This window comes from Prinia subflava, chromosome 1 (assembly GCF_021018805.1).
Source record: "Prinia subflava isolate CZ2003 ecotype Zambia chromosome 1, Cam_Psub_1.2, whole genome shotgun sequence".
Classification (NCBI taxonomy): Eukaryota; Metazoa; Chordata; class Aves; order Passeriformes; family Cisticolidae; genus Prinia; species Prinia subflava.
This window is the reverse complement of record NC_086247.1, coordinates 45,526,087-45,544,022: the sequence shown is the minus strand read 5'-3', so window position 1 is coordinate 45,544,022 and position 17,936 is coordinate 45,526,087. Positions and strand designations below refer to the sequence as shown.

General features: G+C 38.2%; 1 protein-coding gene across 1 annotated transcript in view; it reads right to left on the bottom strand.

Annotated features, from left to right (window-relative positions):
• Positions 1–2,735: 2,735 nt before the first annotated feature.
• Positions 2,736–17,936, bottom strand: part of CDH2 (cadherin 2) — a 114,493-nt gene continuing 99,292 nt past the window's right edge. The window contains exons 15-16 of the mRNA XM_063395038.1: positions 11,162–11,326; positions 2,736–4,021 (exon numbers count right to left, since the gene is read on the bottom strand). Of these exons, the coding sequence (XP_063251108.1) occupies positions 3,815–4,021; positions 11,162–11,326 (372 nt within the window). The 3' untranslated portion in view covers positions 2,736–3,814. The remainder of the gene's footprint in view (positions 4,022–11,161; positions 11,327–17,936) is intronic.

The window sequence follows — 17,936 nt, the reverse complement described above, 5'->3', positions numbered from 1 at the left end:
TGTCTATAAAATATACCACTGTGGATTAGGTATTTAAGCATTTGACTGACTTTTCTGATTTTTATTTGACTAATAAATATTTACTAAGGTAAAAGCAGGAACTTTGCTTTCACACTTCTGAACCAGAAAGGTTAATCTGCCAAAATCATGCTACCACTGCTAGCAGGAAGGTTTCTTAGGAAAGTGGGAGTAGTTATGTAAGGAAGTATTGGTAGTGGCTTTCATGAGACATCTCTAGTAACTACAGAAAGGTTTTGGAGACCTTTTGGGGATGGCAGAGTAGATGTAAATGTTTCTGGGTAAGGAGTCTAGTCCAAAAAAAGTACTGCATACCAAGAAAAACAACTCCCAAGAAGCAGCCTTCATGTGGCTTTTTGTCACTTTGGCATCAAAGAACCACTTAGAAGTTTAACTACCTGGAGGGAGTATGGTGAGTAGATTTTACACTGTTATGTGATGAGTATCAGCATATGTTCATCAATATTTGGCAGTCCCAGAGAGAATGCAGTAAGGTAGATCCATCCACATGTAAGGCCACTAGTATCCATTTCAAATGTTTATTTCCTGAAACCACTCTTCCCCACGTTTATTAGCCCTGAAGCTGAGAAGGATATAGGCTATGAAAGACTATCATTGAAAGAAAATACAAATAGCAAAAAGGCTGAAAGGTCAAAGTTGCTAAAATCTAATTTCTTGCCAGTAAATTCCCTTGGACACAGTGTCTACAAAGCAGAGATCACATATGCTGCTACCAAATGCCATTTAGAAATCAGGCAGGTGGGATGTCTGATTTTCAAATATACCGTAGGGCCCAACGTTCAGCCCTCTCCCTCTCAGTGCTCTGATGGGCACTGGAGAAGGTATTATGGGTACAAAACCTGGTTGCACATTTCTAGAATAAGAATGAATCTAAAACTCGATGAAAAATGATCAAACATCTTTTTTTTCTTCTATGAGCATTTGAGATGCATAAAAATAATTTGCTTTTTGCTCTGTTCAGCAGACCTAATGCTGATCTATCACTAGGTCTGAGAGCTGTTGCTACAATTTCAAAGGAGCTGTAGAGCTGGCTGTTTGTCTGATCAAGATAAAGCTCCTACTGCTGTGCAGAACAGTCAAGTGCTTATAAAAGATGACCTCTGTACACTTTTAACAAAAAATTGTGCTATAGCCCAAACTGGAAATCTTTCAGAGATCTCTCCCCCAGTATGTCTTTTAACATTCAATGTCAATGAATAAAGTTCATTTAGCATTTCCAGTTTGTTGGTTCCAAGTAACAATAATAGATTATGCTTAAAATACATTTTTGCATAATTTCTTGTGCTAAAAGCTGTCTTCCACTTATTTAACATGCATTGACAGTTTAAATCCTGCCCTTTATGAAAGTTTTCCTTACTTAACTATGCATGGTCAGATTTTATTTCCACGTCCTGATGTATGTCCTTTGTTCCTTTTACTACAAACTGAATTTGGAAATAGCTTAACGGTGCTTGTTGGTAACTTCAACACATTACTCAAAAATGAAGGCTATAATACAGCACAAAGGTAGAGCTGCAAATGCATTATATAAATTATAGCCAGGTGTGCAGTGGTTGATATAGTATACCCTGACCTGAGAGGATTGCTGCCTTACATTAGGAGAAAGAAAAATGCAGAAGACATGGAAAGCTCAGTGGAGACATCCCCCATGCAGTGTTAACACTCCCCAAATCAGATTTCGGGATTTACCATCCTAAGTCATGTAAACTATGGTGTGAGTGCCGAGGAGCACTGAAGAGGCACCAGTGAAGAGCTTCCCCCCCAGACTGACTGCTGCTCACACAGCTGCCCCAGCAGAGCAGGTGCCTGTGCCAGACCCAGAGCCTGGTTCCCCCCACTGTCCACTGAAGGCAGAACTGAGTTTGAGCTTCACACCGCTCACAATTAGGTCCTTAATGCCTGTAAATGTAGGCATTAAACCTGAGCAGATTGCTACAAGAGAACAAAGACATCACTGCTGTACCCAGTACGCTTGCTCTGCTTGCAAGTAACTCATGGTAATAGGTCAGAAACACGTTTACTAATGACAAATCCCCTAATGGGGCTTTTTGATAGAGCTCCATAACCCCAAGCACCTCCTTGAAGGACACGATTTGATGCACACTCAGGTTAGCAGGGGCTTGTCTTCCCCTCAGCACAAGAAACTCCAAGCAGCAGAGGACTGCACCAATCTGCAGTTTATTTATGCAACCCGCAGCATAATCACACATTCATTAAACTGTCAGTCTAGAAATGAGCCAAAAATGATGCAAGTTCTTATTTAGATAAAGTACATTAAATCAAAGAGCTAGCCATCAGTGGGGAACTGAAAATTGTGAATTCCCAGAAATTCCAGCACAGACCACTTTGTTTTCACCTGGGAACGTGCCTTGCAAATTTGTGCAGGGCTTTCTTCTACATGCAGCTTGTTTTCAGTCCAGCAGCAGGAAATGCCAAAGCAGCACACACAACTTCTCACAGAATTCAAAACCCATTTTGCGTACTTTTTATTTACTGTAGTCAGGGCTGCTCAGGTGGAAGAAAAAATGCCAAACCAAGCACCAGATCCAAAATTAGCATTTTATTCAGAACGTTGGGGTCAGAGGTGTATCATTCATATTCTGGTACACAATACAGAGGCAAAGCTGTTCTCAGAAGTCTCTCCAGTTTGAAAGCTCCTTCCCCTCCCCCCTCCCCACCCCGAAAACATACTTTTTGTATTTTCTCGTGCCACCAGTATCAGGCCAACTCCCCTCCCCCCCTCTTTTTTTTGGTACAAATTATGTAAAACTTTTTTGTGCTAAGAACTTTTCTCCCTCCCCAAACAAAAAAATAATAAAAATAAAAATTAAAAAAAATATTGAGTACTCTAACTACAGTTCAACAATTGAATCAATGTCACTTGTTTGCAACCTGTTTTGTAAATACTTTATCCATAAACGAAAGATATAAACATGCAAAAACCTGAATCCATAGTCCAAATAATACATACACGTGTTCTGAAGTTTCTGCACTTCTCCACAGACTATGCCAATAAAACATTATGTACACATACCATTTTTTTTACAGTGAAGTGGGAAAAAAATACTAGAAATTAAAAAAAAAACCCAAAAAACAAGAACCAAAACCGAAAAGTGTACATGGATTAAGACCAAAATGTCTAACATTCTAGCATAAGGAAAAAAAAATCAATTCTGCTACAAACTGGTGATATGAAAACTCCCTTTATTTGCAACCAGCTGCATAAGTTTTAGAATTTTAGTGAAAAAAGTCCCCTAACATCTAAAACTAGAAGTAATGTACATTGTTCCACCTCATGGTCCTCTCTCCCAGATAATAAAATTGTTCCATGAGGATTTTTTTGTTTATTTTTAATCTCCTTATTTTAATAAAAGCAATGCGATGTAACAAAAGCATTGTGAAGTATATTGTGTTTCACCTTACTCCTCCCCACCCCAACATATTTTGTCTCTTTAATGCATCATTTCATAAATCAGTACCATTAAAGCCTTAAACATAAAACTAATTCCGATCTGAAAAAGGTACAAAAAGGCACATAAAATCCCAGTGCTTCTGTACTGTAAAATTCAAGTGTAACTGAGCTCAATATTTTTTTCCAAACAGCATTGGATCACTGATATTCCACGGAGCCCAAATTGGTTTGCAGCCTAAGCCAAAGCCTTCAGCAAGCACTTGTGCTAGTAGACTACAAAGTTAAAGCCTAGCTTCTGTATGCTTTTGGGGAATATCAGTTGAAATGTTTGTACTTGTCCAAAACCAAAGTTCACTTTGAAGTTCAGTCATCACCTCCACCGTACATATCGGCAAGTTTCTTGAAGCGTGGGCCCCAGTCATTTAGGTAGTCATAGTCTTGCTCACCACCACTACTTGAGGAGTTAAGAGAGCTCAAGGATCCCGCAGTGGAGCCGCTTCCCTCATAGTCAAAGACAAGGAGGGAGTCATACGGCGGGGCTGTAGGGTCGTTGTCGGCTGCTTTAAGGCCCTGCAAGAATGGGAGGGAGAAAAGAAGGTGAAGTTCTGGATCTGGGAGTGACACAAAAACACATTCGGAATATCTGCAGCGAAGTTATCTATTGAGCACCACTTGAGAAAACAAAGTTCTTCCTCTCCCGCCATTCAGTGCAGAACAGGATTTACATTTTTGTGACTCCTTTTAGAATGGCCGGGTTTCCAGCACTGCAGCGCTGCACATTCTGAATGTAGCTGCAATTACAGCCCTGACAAAACCTTAAGAGAGAGTCATGGCACTGAGACTGAAGCTAGTAAATAAACAGTTTCAAAGACACACAGCCCAAAACCTGTGCCATGGGCAATGTGGGAATCGTTAGACAGATGAGGAAGGAAAAATAAACATTTTTGCAAAGATTCACTTCAACAGCCATCTCACACGGTCAATAGCATATCCACTGACTTTTCTGGCCTGCAGTCCATCTGCATGAGCCAAAATCCATATTTAGTTAGTCCTGCACACTCATGTACCTCTGTAGGCTGCTGTGAGAAAAATATATGGTATGTTGTCTTAAGCCTTTTATGTTTTGCCACATCCACCCATGAGATCCACCTGCTCTTCAGAAAAAACACACAGTGACATCAAAGCTGAATACAAGATGATGATCGTTTTCATTTCCTCATTTCAAAATACTGAAGTTATCAACACACGAATAGTGGGCCATCAGCATTTTTAGATTTCCAGTCTATAGAGTTGAATAGCCCAAATTAAAGCCAAAACAAATTGAACTGGAGGAAATGCTGGGAAACTGAAGAGGAAAAGCCACAAAAGAATCACACTTCTTCCAGAAAAAAGCCTCTTAATTCCCTGTTTTGTTACATAAGTCCATACCTAAACACTTATATGAGTAACTAACTTTAGAATACGAGACAATTTCTCTGCGCTTATCTGGGCAGGATTTACAAGGTGAATATAAAAGCCTGAAGCTAAAAAGCCCTCTTATGATTTGTATTTTTTAACCTCACAGTTTCTTCCATGGGATTATGCTTTTTCAAGATCTTCCACTTTGAATAGGATCTACTCAGCCACTGACAGGGGATAATGTATCTTCCAGAAGTCTATAAGGCTGTGCTAAGATTTTAAATTGCACACTATTCATTTTTACCAGTGATATTTGTGCTGGTTTTACTTTTAATTTTTAATGTTTATTTATTTAAAGAATGGCATTATTATACTCCCACTTATTTGAAGGAATGAGTGTGCCTCCTTCAAATTATTCAATATATTCTGGTTTTAGAAAAGTACATTTCACTCTCAATTGTGTTTTGTCCAAATATGACAAAATGGAACCAGAAGCTGATTTTTCTTCTACAAATATGTATTATGGAGTATATACATATTAAACCCATTAACTAAAGCATTTGGCATTGATAAGGTAGAAGTGAATCCTGGTTCTTTATTACCTATTTAAATAATTCAGAACTGTGCAAAATGTACCTAAAATAATTTCCAAATCAGTGGTGGAAAAGCCCAGCATATTTATCAAGCTAATGACTTCTAATCAAGAACAAGTTTTGGCCTTGAAACTATCATTTCATGTGGTACAACAACATCAAGCAGGTTATTAATAGCCTGCATTAAAAGTGCAATTTTGAATTATGAGATAAGAATAATTGGTGATGCTTGTTATCTCTCTCTGGTATTTTCCAACCTGACGGCCATAATAAGCACAAAAGATGTGAGATTTTGAAAAGGCAATAGCAAGTGTTGGAAGACATCCTCTATCCAGCTTCCAAGGGGAAAGTTCTAAGGCTTTTTCTTATTTTCTGCTGCTGAAGCACAAAGGCAACTTTACTTCTTAGGCAGTACCTGGCCTTATGGTATTTAGATCTTTCCTAAAGCCTGCTTGGGGTGAGGGACACCCATGTGTTTGGAGCACAGGTGATAGGGAAGGAGAATAAATACCAGTTGAGGTTAAGGAGTGCTGAGGTTCGAATGCCAGGTATCCATGTGTGAAAGTCATTTATAAAGTCGGTTTGGAGACAAAATGTTATTTCCCTGCAGTTCTGCCTACTAATAGCCAGCCAACCATGGGATACCAATTTATTTCAAAAAATCAGCGAACAAAACATTTTCCTACATCACTGCAAAAAGTTCTGATACCTATCAGTCATCCATGACAAGGCAGAAGGCAGCCTCTTTCCATCTGTTTTTCCGAAGGGGAAGTTGTAATTTTTTTTTCAATTTGCTGCTGCTATCATGATAGCATTTCAGAAAAGGAAACTGGTTTTGAGTTACTGACTTACAAGATAGGATCTCACTAACAAATTCACTTTCTCAAAGGTTGTGCTGGCGGTGTAATCCATTTCATTCAAGAACGTAGCTACGGGTCATGTTTTGGAGGTATTGATTCAACCGCGCAGCACAAGTTACACTGACATTTGCACCTATCTCCTGGTTCACAGTGTAATGACTGAACTTAGTGTCTAACTCTTCAAATGACAAGATTTCTGCTATACTTGTGTCACAAGTTACATACTAAAGCGAGAGAGAAAGAAATACTACGATGTTTTCTCTCTCCCCCTGCTAAGCCGATGCTTTGAGCGTACCCAGAGCACTGCTGCGCTTTGCTGTTGGGTTCTACAGCATGTCAGACAGCCCCGGCAGTGCTGTCAGCTTATGCAGCTCCCTTTGGTTTCAGCATTGCCACTTTTTTTGTTTACTATGCTGTCCCTTTCAGTGGGTGGAGGTGGTGTGGATACACAGCCTGCTGCATCTGCACAGCTGAAAGAACAACAAATGGCTACCAGGAGTGGCTTCTGCTGGTTTTGCTGCCAAGGCATTCATTGCCAGTCACTTCTGAAAAGAGATCTAAGTTTTTATCAGATGTGTTCAAGAACCTCAAAGCAGCAGAGCTGTTACAGGTACTAGGTTTACAGTTTCCTGATCTGAAAACCCCAAGTTTTATTAGGGTGAGAAGCTCATTCAACAACAGAATTTCCAGGAGCAGGGGAACCTGCTGGGACAGTGAATTGTCACATTGCTTTGCGTGTGCTACCCACCACCAGTGCACAACAAGCAGTCACAGAAGAGCCACAGCAACAAGAGAGGCCAGCTTGATACCTTGGACAGACTCACTTTTTTCCTGTTCCTCTTTTATATATATATATGTAGTAGAGCTTTCACTAAGGAGGCAATAAGGGGCAGACCTGGAGAAACTATAGTGCCTTGGCTGAGGAACAAGAGTAAATTTGCCTTAATACAGGCAGCATTCTCTATTTCTCTCAAATTAAAGGAAAGCAACCCCCTCAAATCTTGAACTAACATGGAACATTACAAAATCTAATGCTTCTATTTTCATTAATCCTACTACTTAATCAGATTCAGCAGACTTTTGATGAGAAGGAAAGGAAGAACAGAGACCTTCAGGGAAATACAAAAAAAAAATTGGTTTATATCTGGAACCATTTTTTGAGACGAGAAAACAGAAACCATCAAGGGACTCCATTCTGCATGGAGGTGCACTGTATCAATAACCATTTACTAAGAATGAATTGAGGGTCCTCCATATCCCCATGGGATGACACCTTTAGTTTGCAATTTAAATTTAGTTTACCTCAGGCTACGTCCTCTATTGATTACAAATATATTCTTAGCCACAAGCTCTCCACCACAATGGTAACTTGCTTGAGATTTCTAGGGACAATATACGTGGGTCTTGAAAACAGGATTAACAAAACTACTTCAAACAGGTCTAATTTATACTGTTCTGCAAATCCTGACTATTCTAAGTGTTAATTATGCTCCACACTCTGCAGGTTAGGCTTTAAAAGGCTCAAGATGGAAAACAAGGTCTACAGAGGATTTTTAATAACACATGACTTATTTCACCGACTTGTTTGTACACTGGACTGGAAGAAAAGGAGTTTTTTTCCCTTCCCCTCTTAAATTACAGATTCATTTATCCATTAAAACAGACAAAACAAGAAAGCCCCTGAGGTCATTTAGCTTATGCCTGCAAAACCTATTTTGACTATCAGACACCTCTAGAACTTTCCTATTTTAGACAGTTCATAGCTCTGTACATGTTATCTCAACTCTGTGTTATAAAAATGCATGACTTTTTATCGCAATTCTAATTTGTTTTTCAACTGAGAAGTCACCAGAACACGACAAGATACTCTTACTTATGTATGTGTCATTGAGTTAAGTAGGTTTAATACAAGGGATGACAGATAGAAAATAATATACCAGAAGAAACAGAGTAAAGCTAAAAGAAAAAAACCCTAAATGACCCACTAGATCTGTTTTGCTTCTTGTTTCTATGACTCTGTAATGAAAATAAGATAAAACCCCCCCATGCTTGCTTGACAATGGGAGCTAAACCCTCCAGTGTCTGAAATCAATGTCCTGTAGCTAATTTTTTGTCAAAAGCTGAAGTAATTCAGAAGCTGATCTGAACAATGCTGTCTGTGTGTCTGAGGTGTGGTGAGCATTCAACAGATTAAATTAATTAATTAGCACGTGGGCCAGCACCCTAAGAGATCATACTGACCCCCATCTCCTGGGAAAGATTCAAGTCCTCCAAAAGACTGAACTGATCTCCAAAGGTGCTGCATCTTTTCAAACCAAGGGCTAACGCAGAAAGTGTGACAATTATGCTCCCAAAGTGCTGACAATTCAAAAGCAGCCCCTCCCTGCTCAGCTAGGAACTGGGCTAGTTTTGTGGGTGGTTTGGGTTAGAGATGCTCAAGGGAAGAATTATGTCTAATAATATTGAATTTGGATACAGAGAGATATGAACTTTGCTCTTTCTTATCTTGCTATGTGGTTTCCACAGCTTAGCTTATCTTCTGTAGGAACTGCCTTAAGAAATGTCGGGTACAGGTTTTACTCAAGGTATCTTTTTCAATTTACCTTAAGTAAAACTGAGAGAAACTTACCAAGTTTCTTGGGTTTAATCGTACCAGGACTGCAGGTGCAATTTTCTGGAGAGTCTGAAAACCTGTGCAGCCTGAACATTTATGTGCTAAAGACTGATAATTTTGAAATTTAACTGTAACAATGAATACTACTATGAAAGACAGACCCATTTCCCCCCACACCCAGCAGACAATTTATAATCACATATGCCATGGGAATTTTCTTCCATAAAACACAAATTAAGATGACACTATTTTAGAGAAATAAAATGCCTATTTTGCTCAGACATCTGGGAAAACAGAGCATGGATAATCTCTGGGCGGCTGATAAAGAGAGTTAGGTGGAATGTCCCACAGTAAAACAATACATTTCTGTGAAATCCTAAGGGAAAAAATCTTATGAAGAAGACAAGCTAAATATATAATGCTTCAAACATAGAAACTACTTCACATAGTTCCTTTCACTCAGAGGAAATAATTAATTCTGAGCTAACTTGCAGACAAGAAAATTGCTATGTTTTCTTTAACTTCATATATATTTCCATATATTTTCTTAATCAGTGACATCAATGGCATTATTTTACTATGTATGAATAGCTGGGAGAAACTTTTTCCTTTGGTGGATGGCAAGGGGAAGCATAAAGGGAGGTACTGATATAATACAACAGACAGCAAGAAGAGAATGGCTCCATGCTTGTCTGCAGTGCAATATAAACATCTTGGGCTAAATCAGGACAGCAAGTACTGCTTCTTCAGCTCCATGTGTACACACTGATGCTATCATCTTCAAGAATGATAACCTACTGAAAAATAATATTGCAAGAACAGCTTGCTAAGTCATTAAAAAATTGTAGGAGGTCAGACAACCTCTGGCCCTTTCTGGCTTTCCAGCAGAATCAGACCCACTCCCTGCCTTTGCTCTGTAACAGAGTTTCCTAGATGCTTTGAGAACAACAAAAATCAGGGTTCTTCACCGCTGCCTGCCAGGTGGGTACTGTCTGGTCACAGCTGTGTGAGAACAGGATGGGAATCTCTGGTTGTTTGGAAGCACAAGGAAGTTCTTGTCTGTACACTGCCTTGGCCAACAACGTGGGCCTTTTATTGTCCTGTGTCTCCACTATTTTCCAGAAGTCCATTACAACTGTAATATTTAGAAGTGTAAGGCATGCAAAAACTGTAGTCTCTTAAAATACAATGTCTTAAAAGAATATTTCTACATTTCCTGCTAGTCAACTCCCCTTTAAGTTTTTTGACAATTGTATCACCGTATACCTTAAAAGGGGAAAATTCAATTTTCTGCAGCTTTCTAACACAAAAGACTTTAGTACATTAACCTGACTTTTCTTCAAGGCGAAAAAGAATAAACACGTTTGCAGAAACCGTTCTGCAATACTCTGCAATATGTGTCCAGCTCCAGCTGACAAGGAAGATATGAGAAAACCAGAGAAAATAATTAACTACTACAGTTCAAGTACAGAATAAAGTAAAAATAGTAGCAAATTCTGGGTTAGCTTTTTCTTTTCTATAACCAGCAAGCACAAGAAACACATTCTATCATAAGTACCACAACATCGACGATTTAAGACTGACCAGTGATAGAAATAATGAGGATAATTTCTTTCAGAACTATCAGTACTCTGGTATAGTATGAACCTCAATTACATTTATTAGATTGAAGAATCAAAGATAATGCAAAATCTTTGAAAGCTCTATGACAAGACAAGTATTAAAAGCACTTACATAACATTTAATTTAGCTGCCCTGCTCACTAATCGTATTTGATGGAATTCTTTTGGTCTTAGTGAAGGTACTGAATTTCCACTATTATCTGGATTCAAAGGGTAATGTATGAGGAGAATGAAAATGAACTTCTTCCATTATTAAATTACTGTGAATTAATAAATGAATTTAGGCTACACAACAATTTTGTAAGTCTGTTTATTGCTTGGAACCCATTGCATAATCCTGCTTGGAGATATTGTGGTTGCAGCTGATAACATACTATGAATGTAATTAATATGAATGCACAGAAGTTAATTGATATATCTTCCCTTTCTGTTTGAACGAGTTAATTAAATTTGTCTGCACTTTAAAAGAACATATTTACTTCTGTCTAGAGAGACAATTTTAATTGTCTGAGGAAGTTTTTAAAAGTTATTATGTTCTAACAACAACTACTCATGCGGAGTAGAAAAAACAAAATATAAAAGCTTATCAGATCTTAGGAGGAAACCCTTTTTCGCTTCTTTACCTCATTAATGAAGTCCCCAATGTCGCCAGGATGAGGAGCAGCTGATCTGACTGGATACTGAGGTTCTGCATGGATTGGCCTTTCATCAAGACGTCTGATTCCAACAGGTTTGATGGCATCTGGTTCCACAGTGTCAGGCTGCTGGAGCTGGCTCAAGTCATAATCCTGCAAAATATGAAACAGACACAGTACGTTAGCAGAATTTCAAACAGTATCTGTCAGGGGGAAAGAAGAAAAACGCAAAGTATCATTTCACCAGAAGTCCTGTTTTCAGGATTGTAATACCTACTGAGAACAAGTCAATAACACTGTTATTTGCATACCAACAGGATGTTATTTGATTTATACTCCCTGAATCTCCTGTTTTGATTCTATTCCATCAGATTTGTAGAGCCTCTTCTAAGTTTTCCCTTGAGAAGCAGGGATTTGAGTAGTACTATTAAGGGACTAAACACTTTACCTAGTAATGATGATTTACAGCACAGAGCAAAGATGCCAAATCCAACTCTTATTTTTCTAAGGAAATAAATACCATACATTCAGAGAAAAAAAAAAGCAAGCACAGTGTTCTGCAGTATGTTCTAATACCTTCAAAGAATGAATTTAAGACTCCTTGCTGATTTTATGTGGCTTCCATAATATGAAAGCCAAAGGGGGAAAAATGTCATAGAAGTACAAAACTCCGCAGATTTGGCCTTAATTCTAAGCACCTTCTAGAGATTACTCATGAATCTGTTCATTAAGTACTTGATGCTGCAGTTTCAAAGTCTGGCAGACTGATGAAGTTTGCACAGCAGTATGAATTCCAACAAGCAGTATGTATGTATGTGAAAAAATTAATTAGATCAATGTTTATGCATTGAACATAGATATGCCTGAATTCTCTTTGCACAGTGTGATGCATTTCATCATTGTCATTCTCCTCACTGGTGCCGTGTCTAGAAGAAAGTCATGCTCTAGGATGTCTTTACATGGGGCATTGGTGAGAATGTGCAACAAAGAACTGGACTTCAAGGCTTATGCCAGATACCCTGCCCCACAAATAATCCAAGCAGTTATAAACATCTTCAATAAGCTACTCTATCCATCAAAAATATCCATTTTTCAGCAGTGCTGTTCGGGTAAAAATCTGATTTACAATCTCAACTTGCTGGAAATTGTCTGTTCAGACTACTAGATTTTCATTAGTTCCTTACTGGCTCCTAAGGGAATGAATGCTAGCTTTTACTGTTGCTGTTATCTCACGGGATGTAGATCCTTTCTGAGACCATGACCTCCTGTGACCCTAAACCCAGACTTTTCAACAGGACAAGAATTCTTTTTGACAGCAGTGATGGTAGTTCGTGGGGAGAACTGTAACTGATTATCAAACCCACTACACCTCCTGATTTGTTACTTGGTTCTCAGTTGACTGCATACAAATATATAGTCAAAAAAGGTGGAACAGCTCCACTGAGATCTGAGAATGCAGTTTCATATGCTTTAATTAGATTACAAGTTCCTTGGGGCAGAGCTGTAACTCCTACCCTTCGGTACTTCATGTACCAAACAGAATAATAACTGATCTCCAGGAAGCAGTATGAATTGGAGAAAAGTAAACAGAATAGAACTTTTTCTCCTTTCCCTTTTTATTACATAAAATAAATCAAAACAGTTTAGAGACAAGCTATTAGAAAATCCTATCAAACACGGAAGAATGTACTTTTTAGAATGTTCTTTTTAGAGTGCTTTTCATACCCACCCAAAAGATAAAGGTGGAAAACACCAACAAGGAGAAATGACTTTTTTTTTTTAATATAAGCATTTCATTGTGGAGGAATTCAAACTGGTATGGTTAAATAACAATGTATTAAAACCAGAAGAGTGTCTCTGTTCATTTCAATTCTATAAAGATAATTCATTTTTCCCACCCACTCACATATGTATGCAATTCTTTTACTGCTTAGCGGTCATACAGAAATACAAATCAAGTTTGTCAGTCTATTATGTCCACATCTAAGGCATCCTTTTGTATGTATTTGAGACATATCCAGACTCTAATAGCTAAAAAGTCAGCAAAAATAGCCATTGGTGAGGTAACAGTAGTGCAGGACGTGTCCTTACGTGGAATCCCGCTTTGGTTTTATTTTCTAGGGTAATTTATGATAATGTCATTTAGTCTTCTATCAGAGGAAATTTATCTTGCAGTTCTAATAGCGTCCAGACAGGAAAAGCAGATCAATTGTGTGTATTACTTTGGACTCTCCAATCCCTCCAATCACTAAAATCAATACAAACTGCAGATCAGTGGGGTACAGCCAACTCATCCACCACCTCCCCAAACCTCATGAGTGCCAGGCAAACACAGCACCATGAAACAACTCCAGCTGTTTCAACATTCTGTCTAAAGTCAACTCTACTCAATTACTGCAAAGTAGAAGAAGTAAAAGTGTTTTAAAATGCCAGGTCATAAGCTGTTTAGAAATGCTGAGGTCCCATCTCTTCACTCCATGCTGCTTTCACAGGCAGGGAAGTGGGAAAGCTTTTCTCATATTACCTGAAGCTCCTGAACAGACCTAAAGGTTAGCCTCAAATAGAGTTTGTTAAGATAGTTAACTGTAGAAGTGACAGCTGAATGGAAAATTGGCACATCAAAGAGAGAACAAAACATGCTAGGATATGTTGGGACAGACCACTTTGAGCAGTATTCTGGATCACCATTTTTACTCTTAATTTCAGGACCACAATTCAACAGTGTCATGGTTTTGCTCCAGTCTTTTCCCATATAACCAGTTCATAGTTAAAGTCTGCTTAGGGATTACTGGCAGTTAACTGGGGAAAAAGTCTCAGCCTTCCACTGGAAATGTACTTCAGCAAGAATTGTGAGTATCCTATTCAAATGGCTGCCAATTTTTATCAGAGGTATTTATTTGTACTGTTTAGCCCTAACTCCAGCAATTCTAGAAAAAACTCCCTTCCTTCAGTTTGGACTTGAGCACACCCAAACAGATGGCTCGTTCCAAGTTTTTTTCTCCTTAAATTTCTGGACAAACTTACAGTTGTTGATGAAAGAGAGAGCCGACTTAGTTTTTCTCAATTATAATACTGCTAAGACATATTAGTTTGCGCCCATTTTGCCTCTAGAAAAGCTCAGGTCATTGGAAACTAGAAACTTGAACTAGCCTGATAGTCCAAGCCTACAGTCAACAGGGAAACAGAAACATCACATTCTACAACAGGGATGTAAATGAAGCAAGTTGAATGATTTTTTGTTTTTCTGCTTGTTTATGAAGGGATCCGTTATCACTGGAGAAACTATAGCTGCCTCTGATAACTGGTGGTTAAAGAGATGACAACCTAGAAGGGCATTTTATCACAAGTTTCATCCTGTGAAATCAATCTCACCACTCCCCGCCCCAAAACCCACTAACCCCATCTCCTCTTCCACATTGATGCAATATTGGCATTAATTGCTCTTCACTTAGTTCTAACAGTTTTAAGAAAAGACTTTGACCATTGTTAGTTCAAACCTTACACTCCTGAAACATGCAATCCCAGTGAAGAGTCAAAATCAGGTAGCCCCGATTTACTACAAATTAACTACCTTTACCAGAAGTGCATGCAGAAGGCTCTAAAATCTCCCAAAGAACTTCCTTAAGAACACCTACACAGTAGTTCAAAGCACAGTTAAAGTATCTCAACTTGAATAGAAGAAACATCCTGAGCAGAAAAAAAGGCTGTTTTACACTGCCCAGTAATCACTAAAATCAAGATAATGCAGCCTTCAAAAATCTCCTCCTTAAACAACTTCATCTTGGGAAAAGCTACTGACTGAACAGCACCTGAGTAAAATCCCTCATAGAGCAGTCATCAGTTACAGCAGGAGACGTTTTAAACATCTTTTATTTTTTTTTCATCCTCATTAGCTGCTCTAAACTAGAAGATTTACTTAAGTTCCTGGAAAAAACCCTCACAAAGTAAAAATTTTTACAGTAATTGATAACTGCCTTATATAAGTGTATCCTGGAGCATTATGATGCAGAACTGCAAACAACAGAATGAAACCACAATGAACTAAAACTGCAAAATGCCATGCAGAGACAGAACTGACTTTTTTGAGAAAGGAGAACTCAGAAAATATTTTAATACATTACATCTGAATTGAGCTTTCCACTACCACAGCCTAGTGCCTGGAATGTGACTGACATTCATTAATGATTTATGACTCTGGCTTCTCTGTTACCTCAGAGCTCTTGGTTTATTTACTGGCTGCTCATGAGACTGTAGGATACACTTCTGGGGATGACTTAGGTTTTTACCTTCTACAGAATGCAAGATTTGGCTAGGCATGAACACAGGACTGGACACATGAACCATGTAACAAAACCACTATACCTGTTCCTCATTTCTAAGGGATGCACCCTTTGCAAAGGAATACTGAAGATCAGCTCTATCCTCATACACAAAATAATCAACTGTCACCGGATCACTTTGACTTAATTTGATGGTGAGACCTGTAGTGTCTTTCACCAAACACAATCAGCTGCAGTGCATTAGGTGTGCATAAAACAGGAATGGCAGAATTTTACCTGCTCCTTTTAGAGGAGATGGAACCTCAGGGTTTTTATTTTCTGGAAAGCACTAATCATGACTTTGAAGACCTATGGATAAAACACATGTTCTTTGCCTCTGTGTTCTGAAGGCAATTACTGTCTACTCCTATAGAGAAATGGGATGGAGAAGTAAGGAAAGAAATATTTTATTCCTGCATGCTCCCACTTAGATCTTAAAAAAAAAAAAAGGAAGTGAAAGCCAATCCTGCTATATATTCTACCCCCAAACCTAGCAAACATCATCCTAAAAAGCTATCAGAGATTTGCACTTAAAATACTGCCCGAGTTCTGCAAAATGATACAACCCCTCCTAAATCTTACACTTGCTGAAATTATGAGACTTAAAAAAAAAAAAAAAAGCAAAGACTGACTAGATGCAGGCTGAAGGTGAGAGGACAATTAAGATGCCTACACCAACAGTTGCTCTTTGTTTGTCACTTGCTTTTAGATTACTTTCTGCCATATTGCTTTTCCCATTTGTTTTATTATAGATGCATCTGGAATACTACAGGTTAATAATTTTTAAGATAACAAAGAAGCTATCTTATCTTTTCCATAATAAAAAAGGTGAAAGTTAAACTCCAGCTGCAGATACAACGCAGTAACATGCAGGGGTTCTAGATATGATAAAATAAAACAATTTTGTAACGGAATTATGAAAACATTGCTTTTCATATCATGAGATAAAGATTCACCAAGGAATGACAGTAATTCCTCCACAGGAGCACTGTATGAGTCACTTATTCAAAAAAGTGAATCTAATGTCTTAGTAAGCAAACACAATCCCCGAAATAACTACCTTTTAATTATAGTATTGTATATTCATGGGGAATATCATAGCAACCTTTATTTCATTCATTATGTTTGAAATTTCAGAATGTAAAACATGTTCTGTTCTTAATGCAATGCAAAATAAAGGTTAAAAACTCAGAGTAAATGATCTGATTAACACTCAGAGTGGTGAAAAAGAATATCTAATCACATGGATTTAGAACGTTCGTGGAGTAGGTAATGACCATTATTGTGTTTACAACAGATGTGGTAACAGGACCCAGCACAGAAGACTAATGTTATCTCAAAATGTGGGCATACAGAATGTTATGACAAAAGAAAAAATACCACCAAAACCCACACACAAAAATTCAGAAGAATTACCTAATTTTGCTTGTATCTATGACACGTAAATGCTGGAACACAGCTACCCTTTCAAAAAGGAGCAATTTCTGTTTAGAATTTAGATCCTGCACACATAACAATAAATAATTCATCTTTTATTTTTAATGCGATTAACACCATTAAAGTAAATGCTACTATTTTCTCTCTTTATGTAAATATGTAAAAAATATGACAAAAAAGCAAGCTATTGACTAATGTAAAAAAAATCTTGATGCAGGAAGGACCATGAAGACTCCTCAGCAAAAAAACTACTTTGAATAATAGTAAAATCATTGCATTGAAATTCTTGTGCTGAAAAGATCTAAGGGCTAGATTATCCTACATGTTCAAAACAGCTCATCTGCAACGCTTCAAAAGCATACCACCCACTTGCTCAGACAACTTGCTTCAACAGGACCACCTGCATGAGCAAGTACTACTAAAATTCAGAAAACATTATAGAAATGAACTCAAAGGAGAGAATCATCTTGTGCAATGAGATGTATACAAAAGCAATTAGATGAAGAAAAAGAAGTACCACAGTTATCAGGCTGACATATGCTGCACATATCCCAGTCAAGCGCACACTGCCTTGGTGTCACACAAATGGCCTGAGATGTGTGACAAAAACGAGCTGGTGATGGTTATGGGTTGTGATGTGTATGTGAACTGTGCTGCACACACACGCTAAGTGCAGCAGGTTTTGGTATCTAGAGCAGAGACTGCTGTTACAAGTTCAGAGCACATTGTATCAGGAAAGAATATTCACCATCTACACCTCACACCTCCTCCATTTGCTAAACAACTGCAAGCTATGGATCATGAGGTTCATTAAGAATCAAGAGAGGCACTCACTACCAGTGTCTTAATTTGAACTTTCTGTTTCTGAATATAATGAACTATACTGTCCCCTACCCCCAAGAGTTTAAGATTCAGATACAATTTTAGGAAAAAATCCCCAAAATACCAAGGTTTAACCAAAACAAACAAACAAACAAACCCCACAAAACAAAAACACAACCCTCCCA